Below are 15335 nucleotides of genomic sequence, written 5' to 3' on the forward strand. Positions count from 1 at the left end.
TGTGGGACCTGTGGGGCCTGACCCCAGTCTCATCTCTACCTGCTCCCCTCTCACGAGCGCTAGACGCTAGCGCACTAGCCGGATCCCACTAAAAACAATGACAGCTGTTTATCGAGTGGTTTCAGATTTTCACGTTCAAGGGCTGATTGAAAAATGCGGTGAATATTCATATTGTTTAATTTATTATTACAGTAGAAGACATACTGCCATTACCCCCTTCTAAGTATTTCCCCTCACTTCAACGCACTTTTCCTATCATTCTGGTCGCTTTCTGAAGCAGTTCTGGAAATCCTCATTTATGGGTGACTTTTTAGTTGCAGTATCGTGGCTGCCTCCTTGTCCTGAATCTATTCAGATCTTACCTTCCATGGTCGTATTGACTTTGGGAGGAGCCAGAAGACGCAGGGTGCTAGATCGGCTGAATTACCAAGAGGAGGACACACCGCAGAAGTTCTATGAGCCTGCCTTTCCGTTGGATGACTATCTAAAGCATCATTCACTGTTTTTAATCACATCTTGTAAAACTCAGGAAAGAGAACTTCCAGACCTGTTTCAGAAAGTGCTAAGAAGGATGGAATAAGTGTGTTCAAATAGGAGAAGTATTTGGAGAGGGTCAATGGAAATGTGTCTTCAGTAAAGTTAAACACCGTGTTTTATGATCACACCTCGTTTAATACATAGACACTTAGTCCTCATTAAAATTTTCAAAATAAGCAATATTAGAAATGGGGACTCAGTGACTAAGAAAAGATAATTTGCTCAAAAGCTAAAAATGATGGCGATGCTGTTTTAATCAAGGTCTTGGACTCCAGAGCTGAGGTCCTTTCTGTTACACCACATTGCCTTTCAGGATTCTTTTTAGCTGGAGAATTCTCTCTCCCAGTTCCCTGTTTCCTCCCTTTTCAACCATCCTACTTTAGCTAACAGTACAAATGTTTACATATCAGTTTGTCTGTTATGATAGACACTTTCCACTTTAATACTATCCATAATTAACTGGTTACCACATCTTGCTGCTTTTATTGCCTAAATATCTTTGGCATCGGTCTCATTGTTCTCTATCTCCATTACCTTCAGTTTGGCTTCTCTTGTTCTCCTGCTTGGATAATTGAAATATTCTAGCTGGGTTTTTAAACTTCAGTGTCATATTCTTCTGAGCCATCCTTTATATCACAAGCTAGACTGATGTTTTTAAAATGTAAGCCTAACAGATTACTTCAAACTTTAATACTTCTCCCTGAGATGCAAACTAAAATTGTGTATCTTAACTGTATGCACGTTCTTTTGTAATATTTTCTCTCATTTGTCCCCTCCTCTTTAACTATACCCCTCCAGCCTCAGTTCCTGGCTAAGCAAACCATGCTGTTTTCATTGCTCTGTGCTCTTCCTTGTCAGTTAGATTGGATATTATTACCACCAGCCTGGCATTTTAGCAGGAAAAAAAAAGTCACGTTGCATTTTAAATAATTATTTCCAAAGAATTTTAATAATTTTACAAAAAAATTTCTCAACAACTATATAAAATTGGAAAAAGCTTCTAAAAATATTTTCACAAAGCCAGTTACCAGTATTGTCATGTAATTCTTTTTGGCTTGATAAACTTATAGGATACATTGGAGTATTTTTGGTTATTTCCTAAATTCTGACTTGTGCCCTCCCTCTTCCTCACTGATGACTGCTAGTCTCTCTCTGTATCTCTCTGTCCATCTCTCTTCTTTCAACAGTACCGGGAATCCAACCCAGGGGCACTGTACCATTGAGCCTTTTTTTTTTTTTTTTTGAGACAAGGTCTTATTAAATTGTCCAGGCTGTCTTCGAACTTAAAATCTTCCTGCCTCAGCCTGAGTACCTAGGATTACAAGCATGCATCTGGCTTGTGACATATTTCACTAGAAAATAACTTCATTGCTGATAATATATCACTCATTTTAGAAAACAAAAAACCAAAAACCTCCCTGTGTCCTGATCTGCTAGTTTGATCTTTTTAACCTCAAATATAATAACTTCAAATTGTGGTATATCAGAAAACATTTGCTAGGAATCTGGTATTTTTTCTTAGGTGGGTGTGACCTCTCAGAAGACTATGAAGCTACTTCCTGCCTCAAAATCTAGAGCTACACAAAAGGTACAGTATAGATACTCATTTCTCCTCCTTCTCAGGTTCCATCTTTATTGGTAAGTTCATCTTTTAAAAATGCTGAGGAAGTGAATTTCATTTTATTTGCCTAGAAATTGGAATACTAAGGGGTATTTACAGATAGTAATTTTCTGGAACATTATTATATGCAATTAGAAAATCTTGTAAGCAAACTTGGTAAAAACTATACTTTTTATAATAATGTACTTTTTTATAGCAGAATGTACATTAAAAATATGTAGTACAATAGCATATAGAAAGAAAACCTTTAAATTTTCTCACGTTTTAAGTCATTATTTTGATGCTGATCTTTGTATTTATTGATTTTTAATAGAATTATTGATCCTATGATTTCCATAAAATTATAACTTCTTAGTAGACTAGTAGGATATTTTACTAGCTGCAAAATAAACATATTATGCTGATATATTAATATTTTATCAAGATAAATCAATTGATTTCTGATTATAATTTATTATATTTAGTTTACTGTCCTACTGCTTCTCAAACTTTTTGGTCTTAGAACCCTTTTACACATTTAAATTATTGAGGATTCCAAAGAACTTTTATTTATAAATGTCATGTACTTACTGTATTAAAATTAATACTACTAAATGTTTGAACTATTTTATTAAAGAATAATAAAACCATTACATGTTTACATAAATTACACATTTTTAGCAAGAACAAAAAAGATTTAGAATAGTGATATATTATTGCAAATTCTTTTATGACTGGCATGCAAAGGCAGGTGGGTTCTTACATCTGTTTTCTGTATTCAATCTTTTGTGATAGGTTGTTTTGGTTGAACTGTAGGAAGATAATCCAGCGTACACAGACATAATTTGAAAATATGGAAAAGTATTTAAATAATGTTTTCAGATGATTATGACTTCCCCTTTTATAGTACACTTTAGCTTGATATTGTTTCTTACGTATTACTGCAAAGTGGAATCTGAAACTATATTGAACTTTTGTTAGTAATTTTAGATTTCCTCACTCTGTCACAGGTGGTTATTGGAGATCACGATGGGGTAGTTACATGCTTTGGCATGAAGAAGGAAGAAGCAGTGGTAAGTAGAGCTTTTAGGGAAAAGGTTTCCCCAAAGATGCATGTTGAACTTATTGAGTACTCCTAGATTAAAAATTTCCTCAAATACAGATAATGGGAAATGGCTTATAAGGAGGTATAGTTGATACTTTTTATCTATGGGTTTTACAACTAAGGATCAAAAGTATTTGGGAAAACAAATAATATCTGCATTGAACATGTATATGTTTTTTTCTTGTCCCTAAACAAGAGGGTATAAAAGCTGCTTCCATTGGCATTTACATTTTATCAAGTATTATACGTAATTAGAGATGATTTAAAGTGCAAGGGAGGATATGCCCAGGTTATGAAAATACCATCCGTTTTCATATAAAGAACCCAAGCAACTGTGGATTTTGGTTTTTGTAGTGGGTCCTGGAACCATTCGCTGCACATACTGAGAAACAGCTGTAGCTGAAATGTGAGGCTGTAGTCCAGTGCAAGTCATTTGCCAGCTAATTATAAAACGCCTTTGGCAGCCCTTGGTGGTATATTAGTTTTCTGTTTAAAAAAATGTACCTTGAATTTAGGGACTTAAAACAACAGATGTTTATTAGCTCACATTTTCAGGAGTCTGACCTCAAGATTTCATATAGTTGCTGTTTAGGTGTCTGCCAGGCTGTGTTTCTTCCTAGAGCTTGTCTATGGTCACTGGTTAGTTTCTTTGCTGTTTTAGGACTGAAATCTTTGCTTTACTGCTGCCTGTAAGGTAGGAGCTGTGGTCATTCAGCTCCTTGAGGTTCCCCTAATCAGGTCCTTGTAGTCCCTCTCACAACATGGGAACCTAACTTTTTAAAGCTAACAGGACAATCTCTGGGGCTTTAAAGCATGCTCTTTGATAACACTGTATTCATAGAAGTGAGTATTCTATTACCTTTGCTATGTAATTTAACTTCATTAAGAAAGTGATTACTATTACATTGTCATAATCATAGGTAATAGCTTATAAGTGGTGGGTCAGAGATGTAAACTCAGATATTCATTATGCATCATATAGAATTACAAAAAAGATAGAATTAAAACTACCAGAAACATAATGCTTCTATTATTCACATATCTTCCAACAATGGTGGGGAGAAACTGATATAAATAATAAAATGGAAAATAACCATGAAAAAAATTAATGATAAGAATGTTATTTTAAATAGAGAGGTATTAATCACACTCATTTTCAGTAAATTCCATAGTCCTTTAAGACTAATTTGTGGGATATAGGGTCTCAGTATATAGTTCAGGCTGGTCTTGAACTAACTATATAACCCGGGCTGGCCTCATACTCATGGCAATTCCCCTGCCTCAACCTCTTGAGAACTAGGATCACAGGTGTGTGCACCGTACCCAGCATTTACTATTAAAAGCTGTATACATTGCAGAGTCAGCTGCGGTGCTTCACACCTAGAATCCCAGAGCTTGGAAAACTGAGGCAGGAGGATTGCTGGGAGTTGCCTGGGCTTCATCGTGAGTGCAAAGTCAGTCTGAACTACATAGCAAGATCCTGTCTCAAAAAAACTAACAAATAAATAAATAACATTATAAAAAATGGAGGAGACATTAGTTTCAAAAAGATGATTAATGTGTAAAAAACATTGTTCAACTTAACTAAAGAATTGCCAGGTGGACTTCACCAGTGTTTCTCAAACTTTAATGTATATAGGGACCAGTTAGAGAATCTTGTTAAAGTGCAGATTCTCATTTAGTAGACCTGGGGTTGGGCTTGATATTCTGCATATTTAATAAATGTAATCACATTAATGTTGCTGCTAGTGAACTGTACTTTGAGTTGCAAGAGTTTAGACTTCGATCATGTTTTTTAAATGTGTAGGAATAAATATTTGAAAGTTTAAATGTAGCTAGAAAAACTCTAGAAGTTCCACTAAAGTAAACAGACTTTTATCTAAAGGTGTTTCTATATAGTGAAATGATAATGTTTTTAAAGTTAAAAACTATAGCATTTTTTTATGAAAAAGGAAAAATATTCACTATAAAATAACTTGTATATTTACTTTTTTCCCGAATAATTTTGGCAGGCAGTATTCAAGACTTTACCAGGGCAGAAGATTGCAAGGCTGGAACTAGGAGGAGTTCTTAACACACCACAGGAGAAAATTTTTATTGCTGCAGGATCTGAAATCAGAGGCTTCACAAAGAGAGGAAAACAGTTCCTTTCTTTTGAAACAAACCTCACAGAATGCATTAAAGCTATGTAAGTTATGGTTCTCTTTCTTTTTATATATCTATTTACAGTATCTTGGGTAGATATAAAACATCTAATATATCTTAAAAATAAATAGCATATCTTAATAGACTTTTTAGATAATAAAATTGACTAAAACTATTTTATTAGAAACTAAATCTTACCTAGAATCCATACAAAATTGGCTGTTGAACTATTGTTTTCTTTTTAAGAATGTTATTTTATACATACAACTATACATGTGTGTACATTAATTTTGGGTTTTTTTAAAGCATTACTTTTATTTTTTTATGTGCCTACATTACTTTTAAAAATTGTTTTGAATTTTTAATTGACAATAACTATATATTTGTGGGGTACAGAGTTATATTTCATGATGTTATACAGTGTATAGTGGGGTAATTAGCATATTCATCACCCCAGATATTTCATTATTTCTTTGTGCAGGAAACTTTCAAAGTTTACTAGCTATCTTGAAATGTACAATTAATTGTTGCAAACTGTAATACACATTCATTTTTGACTACCTGATTCAATTATGAGTAATGATCAAGGTATAGAAAAAAAAGGGAAAAAACACATATTTAAGTTCCTGTTCCTTGGCTGCTGTCTTTGGTAGTTTTGGTTTTGAGGTAGCAACATTATGTTAAAAACTCTGGGCATCAAAGTTGGTAACTATCAATAAAAAGAGAATTTCAGGTGAATCAGGTAAAACTCTTTAAGTGAAAAATAGCTTCCTGATATTTGAAATTTTGCATTTAAAATTTTAGTTCTGAATCATGGGGAATTAGAGGCTTTTAGTTCATCTGACAGTTTCTGAAACTAGCTACTTAGGAATGCCCCTTAAGAGGCTTAAACACTTATCCTCTGCCTTCAACCTGCTAAATCAGGAGTGGATTTTTTTCCTTTTTAATTTTTATTTATTTATTTTTTTAAAAGTTTTTCCTTTGAGGGCCGGGGATTTAGCTCAGCGGTTCGGTGGCCTGTCTTGCAAGCCCAAGGACCTGAGTTCAATCCCTGGTACCAAAAAAAAAAAAAAAAAAGTTTTTCCTTTGAATGTGATGCAGCTAAGTAGTATAAGCAGCCATGTTTCTGGATGCAGAAACTACTGATTTATTCCAGAGTTCTGTATAATGCACAGCTGTCCTGGCTAGTTCTGCATAATCCATAGCACATCTCTTGATATTTGAGGCTTTAAAACTGTGTCTTGGTGAGGTTAAGAATTAAACAGTGGCAAAGGAAGTAATTTTAAGTGTTTTAGCAAGAATGCTAACACTTCTGAAATGCTCATGTAGACAAACATGGCCAATGACAATTGTGAAATACTAAAATCAGAGTAATTTATTACTAGAATATCTCTACATTCAGAAAGGTATTTAAATTGTGAGGAAGATAAAAGAGTTTCCCAATAAGAGTCTCTGTCAGTTTCTTAAATGTTTTTACTGGAATGATAGAGATGGGCTGGAAGTGCTTTCTACTCAAAATTTGTAAATATTTTACCTGAAATCCCATATTTATAAGTCTTCATAGGAAAATAAAAAGTACAACTTGAAAATATTCAGTAAAGAAACTGACTACTTGTAAAATTGGTCACCCTCACTCAGCATTTCCTGGTTAATGCTACATCTGTCCTTACTCTTGTCAATGTTGGTAATTGTTGAACAGTTTGTGGCCAGCATAATGCATCTTGATTTCAGAAATGGAGAAATAAATTTGCAAATCTTGAAGGAGATACGGACTTTTTTAAAAAAAATTTTTGGAGGGGTACTGGGAATTGAATTTAGGACCTTGCACTTGCCAGGCAGTCGCAGTGCCACCTAGCTAAGTCCCTGGCCCTTATACAGATTTTTATGAGGGTGATTAAAATTGTACTTTATAGACAGAGCCACAAAGTAAGGCCACTAGGATAAGCTTTTCAGAAAACAATTTTAGTACTAAATTTTCTTTTCATGGTGATGGAGAATGGGACGCAGATAGCTCTACCACTGAATTATCCCCAGCTCTTTTTGTTCTTTTATTTTTAGATGTAGTCTCACTAAATTGCCAAGGATGGCCTCACAGTTGTGAATCTCCTGCCTGAAGCTCTTAAGTAGCTGGGATTGCAGGTGTGCAACCATGGCTACTCAGTATGAAAAATTTTAAATGGACTTTAGAGTTGGAGAAATAGATGAAGCCTTCAAATAACATTACCCTCTTTCTATGATGGTATCAGTCTACAATTGTCTATAGGCTTAGTCTCCTTTTATAAAAGTTCATGGGACCAGTATTTTGGAGTTTTAAACATTTTGGAGTATTTCCAAAGATTTTGCCAGTTAAGTGTCCCTGATCCAAAACCTTGAAACTTTTGGGGCAATCATGTTAGCACATGAAGCATTTTCAATTTCAGATTTTTAGATTAGGATTATACCTATATTACACTCGTAATATATAAGGTATATATTAATAGTATATATAATTTTTGTGAAAAAAAAATTTCAGCTCCCCCAAGAGAAACTGAATTCAACCTAAGAATTACAGTATCATTGTGATTACTTAAATTTTGCTAAAAATAATTTGAAATGAACTTATTTTGATTTGTTTTTTTCAAGATAAAGTTCTAATGAAAATGTAAATTTGCTTCAAATAAACTTTTTCAGGCAATTTAGTGCAGTAGTGAGGATGTTAACTGTAGAGCTAAAAACTACGTGAGTTGCAGTCTATTCCACTATTTACTAGTTAAGTGCCATCAAACAAGTTAACATTTTATTAGTCACCTATAAAAGGGATAAAATGTTTCCTAGTTTATAGGATTATGAGGACCAATTGAGCTAATATAGGTAAATCACTTAGGGCAGTACTTTGCATATAGTATGCAAAGTTTCTTTTTTGGTACTGTCTTCAGATACAAATTACCATGATCTTTTGTTTTCCATTTTTTGAGCAATTACTTTTAATTCAGAAGTCTTAGGCTTTAAGATTATCATTTTCAACATTTAAAATGAAAATAGTGTTTCAAACATCTGGTAATTAGGGGAAATTTTTTTTAAAAGTTCTCTAAATCTGTACTAAATTGATAGCAAACTGTATAAATAAAGTGGGATTTTTTTTCTCTGAAAAAATTCAATAACCTGTGCATATTTTTTAAAATACAGGTGTCTTAAGTTGCCCTTTTAATGTTCTCAGGCACATATCTGGCTCTGACCTATTTCTTAGTGCAAGTTACATCTATAACCATTATTGTGACTGCAAAGACCAACATTATTATCTTTCTGGGGATAAAATCAACGATGTCATCTGCCTTCCAGTAGAAAGATTACCTCGAATTACACCAGTATTGGCATGCCAAGACAGAGTGCTCCGAGTTTTACAGGTTGTTCTTACTTACATTTTGTAACTTTTCTTAATTTAGGTAAATGGTTTTTGAATGTTATTTTAAATTATTTTAGTAATTATTACTTTAAACATCCTGGATAAAGTTGTATCTAAAACAGTTTTCTAAATTTAACTGAGTCATATGTGTTGAGCCCTTTCAGAAGTTTTAGAGACCATATATGTACAGTATGTGGAAGAGAAAGGAAAATGTCTCCCTCCCCACCCTCATCTCTGGCTAGTACAATCAGAACAGAGTACTTCTCCACAGAGAACATTTACCAGCATTTTTTTTTCTTCCTCCCTCCCTCACATAAAAAAAAAAAAAATCAAGGTTGGGAGAGGGTGATATATAGTTTGAGTTTATCCAGCTAGCATTTATGTCAGTATGTAAAATAAAGCATGCACTCAGTAAATTTCTTATGTAAATGGGTGGTAGAAGAAAAAATCACTTTGGTGTCTTTATGTTTCTAAACATCTGCTTAAGTCAGTGTTTTCAGTGATAATAGTTACCAGTATATCTTCTTGAGAGTGGCTTTCAGTGAAAGACACACACACACACACACACACACACACACACACACACGCTCTATAGGACCTTTACAACTTAGCATATAGCTAGTGGGTGGAACTGAAACTTAAACTGCTAATAGCCAGTGCTACCACAGGCTCTTTTACTCTTTGGAATTCCGTAACCAGATGCCTGTTTCTGGCATCACCCCTTTCACTGAAGGAAGAATTCAGTGATTTTGTGCCCCTTTTCTCCAATCAAAATAATCTTTCAGGTTCATTCTAGAAGTGTGAATAATAATTTCTTCTGCAGTCTATACTTTCAAATATGAATTATTTGAGTAGCCTTTTAACAGCTGGCTAATATTCAGTTAGAAATTGATCTCATTAAATCTAGGATTCTGCTTTCACAAGGAGAGCCATATTCTTGAGGCGGGGGGGCGCTTTGCACTGAGGGCCTTAAACTTAGGGTCTTAGTACTGAGCTACATCCCCGGCCCTATTTTATTGTGAGATGGATTCTCACCAAGTTGCCCAGGCTGAATTTGAACTCCTGCCTAGCCTTCCAGAGTGATGGGGGGTTATAGGAGTAAGCCACTATGCCAGGTTCTCCCATGTTTTTATTGTTCAAAAACAAATCACCAAGGATTTTTGAAAAGGAAGGAGCTAAACTCTACTTTGCTCTCCATCTGCCTTTGAGGTCAATCCATTACCCAAAAGTTGCTTCTTTTTATAGTTTTATGTAGATGTTTTTGTGTTCATATCAGATATGTACAGGTACAGTATTTAATTTTAAATGATAAAAGATAAAGTATGACTTTATATATTTATCTCATATGTGCCAATATGTATTAAATTTTAAAGAAAAACAATATACCATGTTTACTATAATTTTGTACATTGTGTTTTAATTGAATTATATAGATGGCAAAATTGAACAAACAGACAAATAAAAGGAACTTACTTGTTTTCTTATCTAACTAGCAGGTGATTCTGCCTCTTAATTGGAGTAGAGAATACCCATAGACAAGACCAGACTTTTCCTTAGAAAGTAACTTTTGAAAAAAATAATGAAAAAAAAGAAAGAAAGTAACTTTTGAGGTCTGCTGAAATGGGCTCTAAGTTAAATCTTCTAAGTTAGTGATAGAGAGGACAGAAGAAATAACTTGTTCATGGAAAATTTTGAAAGGAAAATTTATCAATGTCAAGTTTTCAGGTAAAATAATATATTTTAAATGAAAAGTGGAGAAAGTTTAGAATATTTTACATATTTTTCTCTTTAGCCTTTATATGTATTTTTAAATTTTCAAATGGGTTAATATATGTAAAATTGCTAAAAAATATGTTGATGTTACTGACATAGCATTTTCAGCAGTTTTATCTAGGTGTTATTAAGAGTATTGTATTTGAAAATTCATGAGCTGTGAATGCCTATACTGTATTTTTAAATTTTTGTTCTCCTTTAGGGATCTGATGTGATGTATGAAGTTGAAGTTCCTGGCCCACCTAGTGTCTTAGCACTACACAATGGAAATGGCGGTAATCAGTTTTCACAATCAGCTATGTGTATTTAGAAAAATTCTAGGTAAAAGTGGGAAAGTTTAGAAAGAATATGAACTGGAACTTTTTACTTTCTAGTAACTCACAATAATAAGTTATTTAATTTTCAATTTCTTCATCTGGAAATTAGTCGATAGGGAGTGGTCTTATTGTGGTTATAAAATCCATCTTTTTATAATAGTGAAGTTTTTACATGAATGTATTTTCAGTTTTAAAAGGTTATTAATATTTTCATTTCAACTATAACTAGGTGACTCTGGAGAAGATGTTTTGTTTGGAACCTCAGATGGGAAACTTGGACTTATTCAGGTCACAACATCCAAACCAATACACAAGTGGGAAATTCGAAATGAAAAGAAGAGGGGAGGTATGCTTTTGATGTAGTTCAGATTCTGAAATTTCAGTGATTAAGAAATAGATTAATAATTCATTCATTTTTATTTATTCATATTAATGGAAGAATTAGCGATTCATAAAGCCTCTGACAGGAGCAATTCATACAGCCTCATCTATTCTTTGTAAGGCCTATCACATTGTAGGTATAATTTAAAAAAATAATAGTAATTTAGAGTAGTCTTTTGTAGGTGAATGTCCTTCATTCTTTGCTAAAACTCATTTTAAATTGTCTGCTAAAACTCAAATTAAAGTTTAAATTAATTGAAATTTCGATAGACATTGCAGGAGGCAAGGAAGTACAGTAGATCAAGGTATATTCCTCCTTTCCAAGGCATTTATACCTTCCTGAAAGGAATTTATACCTGACTTAGTGGATAGTGAGATGGCAATTTACATGTACAGGATGTTTATTTGGACATTCATGTATTTCTTTAAAATATACTTGCTAAGGAATATGGAGTATAAATGATGAATACATAAAATAGCTTCACCCAGTTATCTAAAGAAAATATATCATATGTATTAGAGAGTGATAGTGGAGGGAGGAGGGCTGCTTTTAGGCTGATTGGTTAAAGAAAATGTCCTAGAAGAAGTAAAATTTGAGTTGAGATCTGATAAGAGAAAAGATGAGGGATGTAAAAGTGTAGAGGAAAAGATTGTTTCAGGAGGAATTAAAAATAAGTGTGAAGGACTTGGGGCAGAGGTAAAGTTTGTTCATTTGGGACACAGTGGGAAAATCAGTATAGCTCAGTGTTGTAACATGGCCTTAAGATGAAGTCTTCTGGAGAGAGAGTGGGGCCAAATTATGTCATTGTAAGTCTTGAAGGGGTTGAATGTTAGTCTAAGTGCAGTGGGAAGTCACCGTAGATTCTTCAGTGGTGGTATGGCATGATCTAACTCACTAAAACAAAATATACTGTGTGGAGAAGGGATTTGGGGGAAAGCAAGTCAAAAATGGAAACACAGAAACCACTTACCCCTTACTGCTTTAGTTATTATAACTTATTCTAATCTGGGTGAGGTGAGTCCATGCTGACTATAGCTGGAAATGGAAAAGAGACAAATCAAGAATTTATTGTGGAGGTTGAGCAGATAGAGTTTGCTGGTGGATTTGATGTGGAGAGTGAGAAGAAGAAAGGAATCAGATGTAGTCTAGAGTTCAGGCTTGAACAAATAACTGAGTGATATCATTTAAAAGGGGCAGACTTGGGAAGGAGCAGTATTGAGGGGATGTGGTAAACAGACAAATTTTAGTCGGCATGGAAAGTTGAGATACAGAATGTATACAAAGATACTGACTTGTATGTGTCAGTCTGAGATCCAGGGAGAGGCTAGAGCTGAAGGGAGGTGTAAATTTGGAGCCATTGCCATTTGATTATATTTAAAACCCTGGAAACAAGTGAATATGGATGGAAAAGAGGCACCTGATTATGATCAAGTTGTTCTTTTCTCCTCCCACTCTGAGTTAGTGTTGTGTACATTTTTCATTCTTATTTGGTAAACACTTGAGAACAACTAAGTTTTCTTAATAACTCATCACTTACATCTTTTTTTTTTAAGGTATTTTATGTATTGACAGCTTTGATATTATGGGTGATGGGGTTAAAGATTTACTTGTTGGGAGAGATGATGGAATGGTGGAAGTATACAGTTTTGATAATGCAAATGAACCTGTTCTACGATTTGATCAGGTAATTTAATTAAAACAAAATATGCTTTGGGAAATGATTATAGAGATAACTGATAATTTGAATTTTATTGAGTGAACATATATTAAAATCTTGTGTTTGGATTAAAATATTGCTGTTTTGATGTTATAAAAGTCTTCTCTAGAGTATTGTGTTTGAAAAATAGAGTGTTGCCTTGTAGGTGAATAATAAATTACTGTATAAGCATGATGGAAATTACTGTAAAACTATAAATAACAAATTACTATAAAAGTATAATACAAATTTATACTTTTAAATATTTCCATATATTTCTAAAGCATCAAAGACTTTGCTGTCTGTCTTGCATAATAACACATTATAGGAATAAGATGTATGTATCATGAAAAATTATTTTAAAGTAATACAAGTTTAGAAATAAACTTTATATTCTTATGACAGTATTAGAACTGCCCTTATGCAGAACAGAATAAACAGCATTTTCAATTCTAGACACTCAAAGACAAGCTATAAAGAACCACTGAATAAAAGTAACTTTAGTTCACAGATTTTAAATGTAATTAAGCCTGTTTCTGCTAAAGTATAGAGTCATAGAATCATTCTGGCACAAATTAAATCTTATATTCTGTTTTTCCTTTTAACTTACTTTTATTAATTAAGCATAAACATATATAAAACTAAAAATTGTGCATATTAAGGGATATTTTACTGTGTTTTGATACATATATATATATTGTGTAAAATATAATCATATTTGTCTGCTCATTTATCATTTCCTTATGGAGAGAACAATCAAATCCTTTCTTCTGGCTTTTTGAAATATACAGTATATAAATTGTTACTATAACTACCCTACTATTCAATAGCACACCAGAATCCCACCCCCACCCTGCTTCTCTTTTTCCTTCTTCCTATTACTTGGATATGAGAACTTCTTACTCCTGTCTGGCTGTAATTTAGTATACCCATTGATCAACTTTTCCCTATCTTTCTCTCTTCGCTACTCTCCAAAGTGTCTCATAATTGCTATTTTAACCTCTTTACCATAGCTTTATTTTACTTAACATAGCGATTTTCAGTTCTATCTATGTTGTTGCAGATGACAGGATTTCATTCTTTTTCTGGCTGAATAATATTCTAGTATGTATGTGGGTATTGAACTCCTGCATGAATATGCTGGGGAGAGAAGGGACACAAACCATGTCCACATTCATATCATAGCAGTGGGTGTTCTCCAATCCAGAGCTTTCTCGGCCTGTCTTATGTAGGTTACATTGAGGATTAAAGAAGAAAAGTCCACAGAGTATGTTATACAGACAGTATAGGTATTGAAATATTACAGTTAAATTTATTTAATAGATTTCATTTCAAATTTATTCTCCTTTGGTATGAAAACTCATTTTACTGATAGTTTAGTCTTAAAAGTATAATTTTGGGTTTATGATCTCTTGACTTTTCTCATCAATCCTTAAGAAATTTTCCTATTTAGACTTCAAGTCTCCTCTTGACTTCTATTCTTAACTTCATTAATGACATAGCATTTACCTGCTCTGAGGAGTCTTGCAATAAGAAACCCTACTTCTGCAGTTTCTTCTGGTTTTCTAATGATAGAGGTACTATTTTGAGAGCTTCTATCTATGAAAATGAAAAATAGGAGTAGAACTGATACTGAAACTGGTCTCATTCTAGCCATAGGTAATATCAGTTTGCAATATTTGAATAATTTGGGGGAATAAAATTCTTATTCATCTCACAAGATACATTTCCTAGAGAATTTTGCTATTGTGATTACTTACTAGAGCTTGTATATTTACCTTGATCAGTTGTATAATACTAATAATTATGATAGTTTGAGTGCACAGTGATAGAAATGTCTAATTCTTACAGCTTTTTGTTCATAGGATATGATTTCAGTTTATATATGTTTTGGTTGTAGAAAAGTACAAAGGAATTCCAAGAAGATGAGTACATACATTAAAATAAAAATATGTGGGGGAAGTAGAATGAAAATGAAAGCAGGGAGGAGCAAAAAGCAATATATAATTTTGATCAGCTTAGGAAGGATTTGTTTCTCCATTTTTCAAAGTCAATGATTTGTGTATAAATTTGAGTATTTAGAATCCTTAGGTAGGTTGCTGTAAAGATTTTTATCTTTAAATGACATTATTTATAATTTCTAGAAATTTCATTCTGTGTGAAATTGCATTATTTAAAGCTGTGCTAAAATATCTAGATGTAAATTTAAAAATATGCAGGAGGATATATAGTTATTCAGAATTGCTGTAGAGGGAACATGGACCATAAACAATTGGAGACTTCTATTATACATAAGATCAGCTGGGACACTTGTTAAAATTACAGATATTGGACCCCATCTATGAATCTTACTTTATGGAATTTATAATCAGGCCTTTATCACTTGGCTTTCTCAGGT

The 15335-nt window shown here is 33.3% G+C and overlaps 1 protein-coding gene across 2 annotated transcripts in view; it reads left to right on the plus strand.

Moving 5' to 3' along the window:
• Nucleotides 1–15335, plus strand: part of Bbs7 (Bardet-Biedl syndrome 7) — a 45375-nt gene that overhangs the window by 465 nt on the left and 29575 nt on the right. For both annotated transcript variants that reach the window (XM_010611065.3, XM_010611060.3), the window contains exons 2-8: nt 2060–2125; nt 3148–3210; nt 5255–5430; nt 8584–8770; nt 10745–10817; nt 11089–11205; nt 12795–12925. In XM_010611065.3, coding sequence (XP_010609367.1) covers nt 2060–2125; nt 3148–3210; nt 5255–5430; nt 8584–8770; nt 10745–10817; nt 11089–11205; nt 12795–12925 — 813 coding nt within the window. The remainder of the gene's footprint in view (nt 1–2059; nt 2126–3147; nt 3211–5254; nt 5431–8583; nt 8771–10744; nt 10818–11088; nt 11206–12794; nt 12926–15335) is intronic.

Source organism: Fukomys damarensis, unplaced genomic scaffold (assembly GCF_012274545.1).
Source record: "Fukomys damarensis isolate Sample0158 unplaced genomic scaffold, DMR_v1.0_HiC HiC_scaffold_38, whole genome shotgun sequence".
NCBI lineage: Eukaryota > Metazoa > Chordata > Mammalia > Rodentia > Bathyergidae > Fukomys > Fukomys damarensis.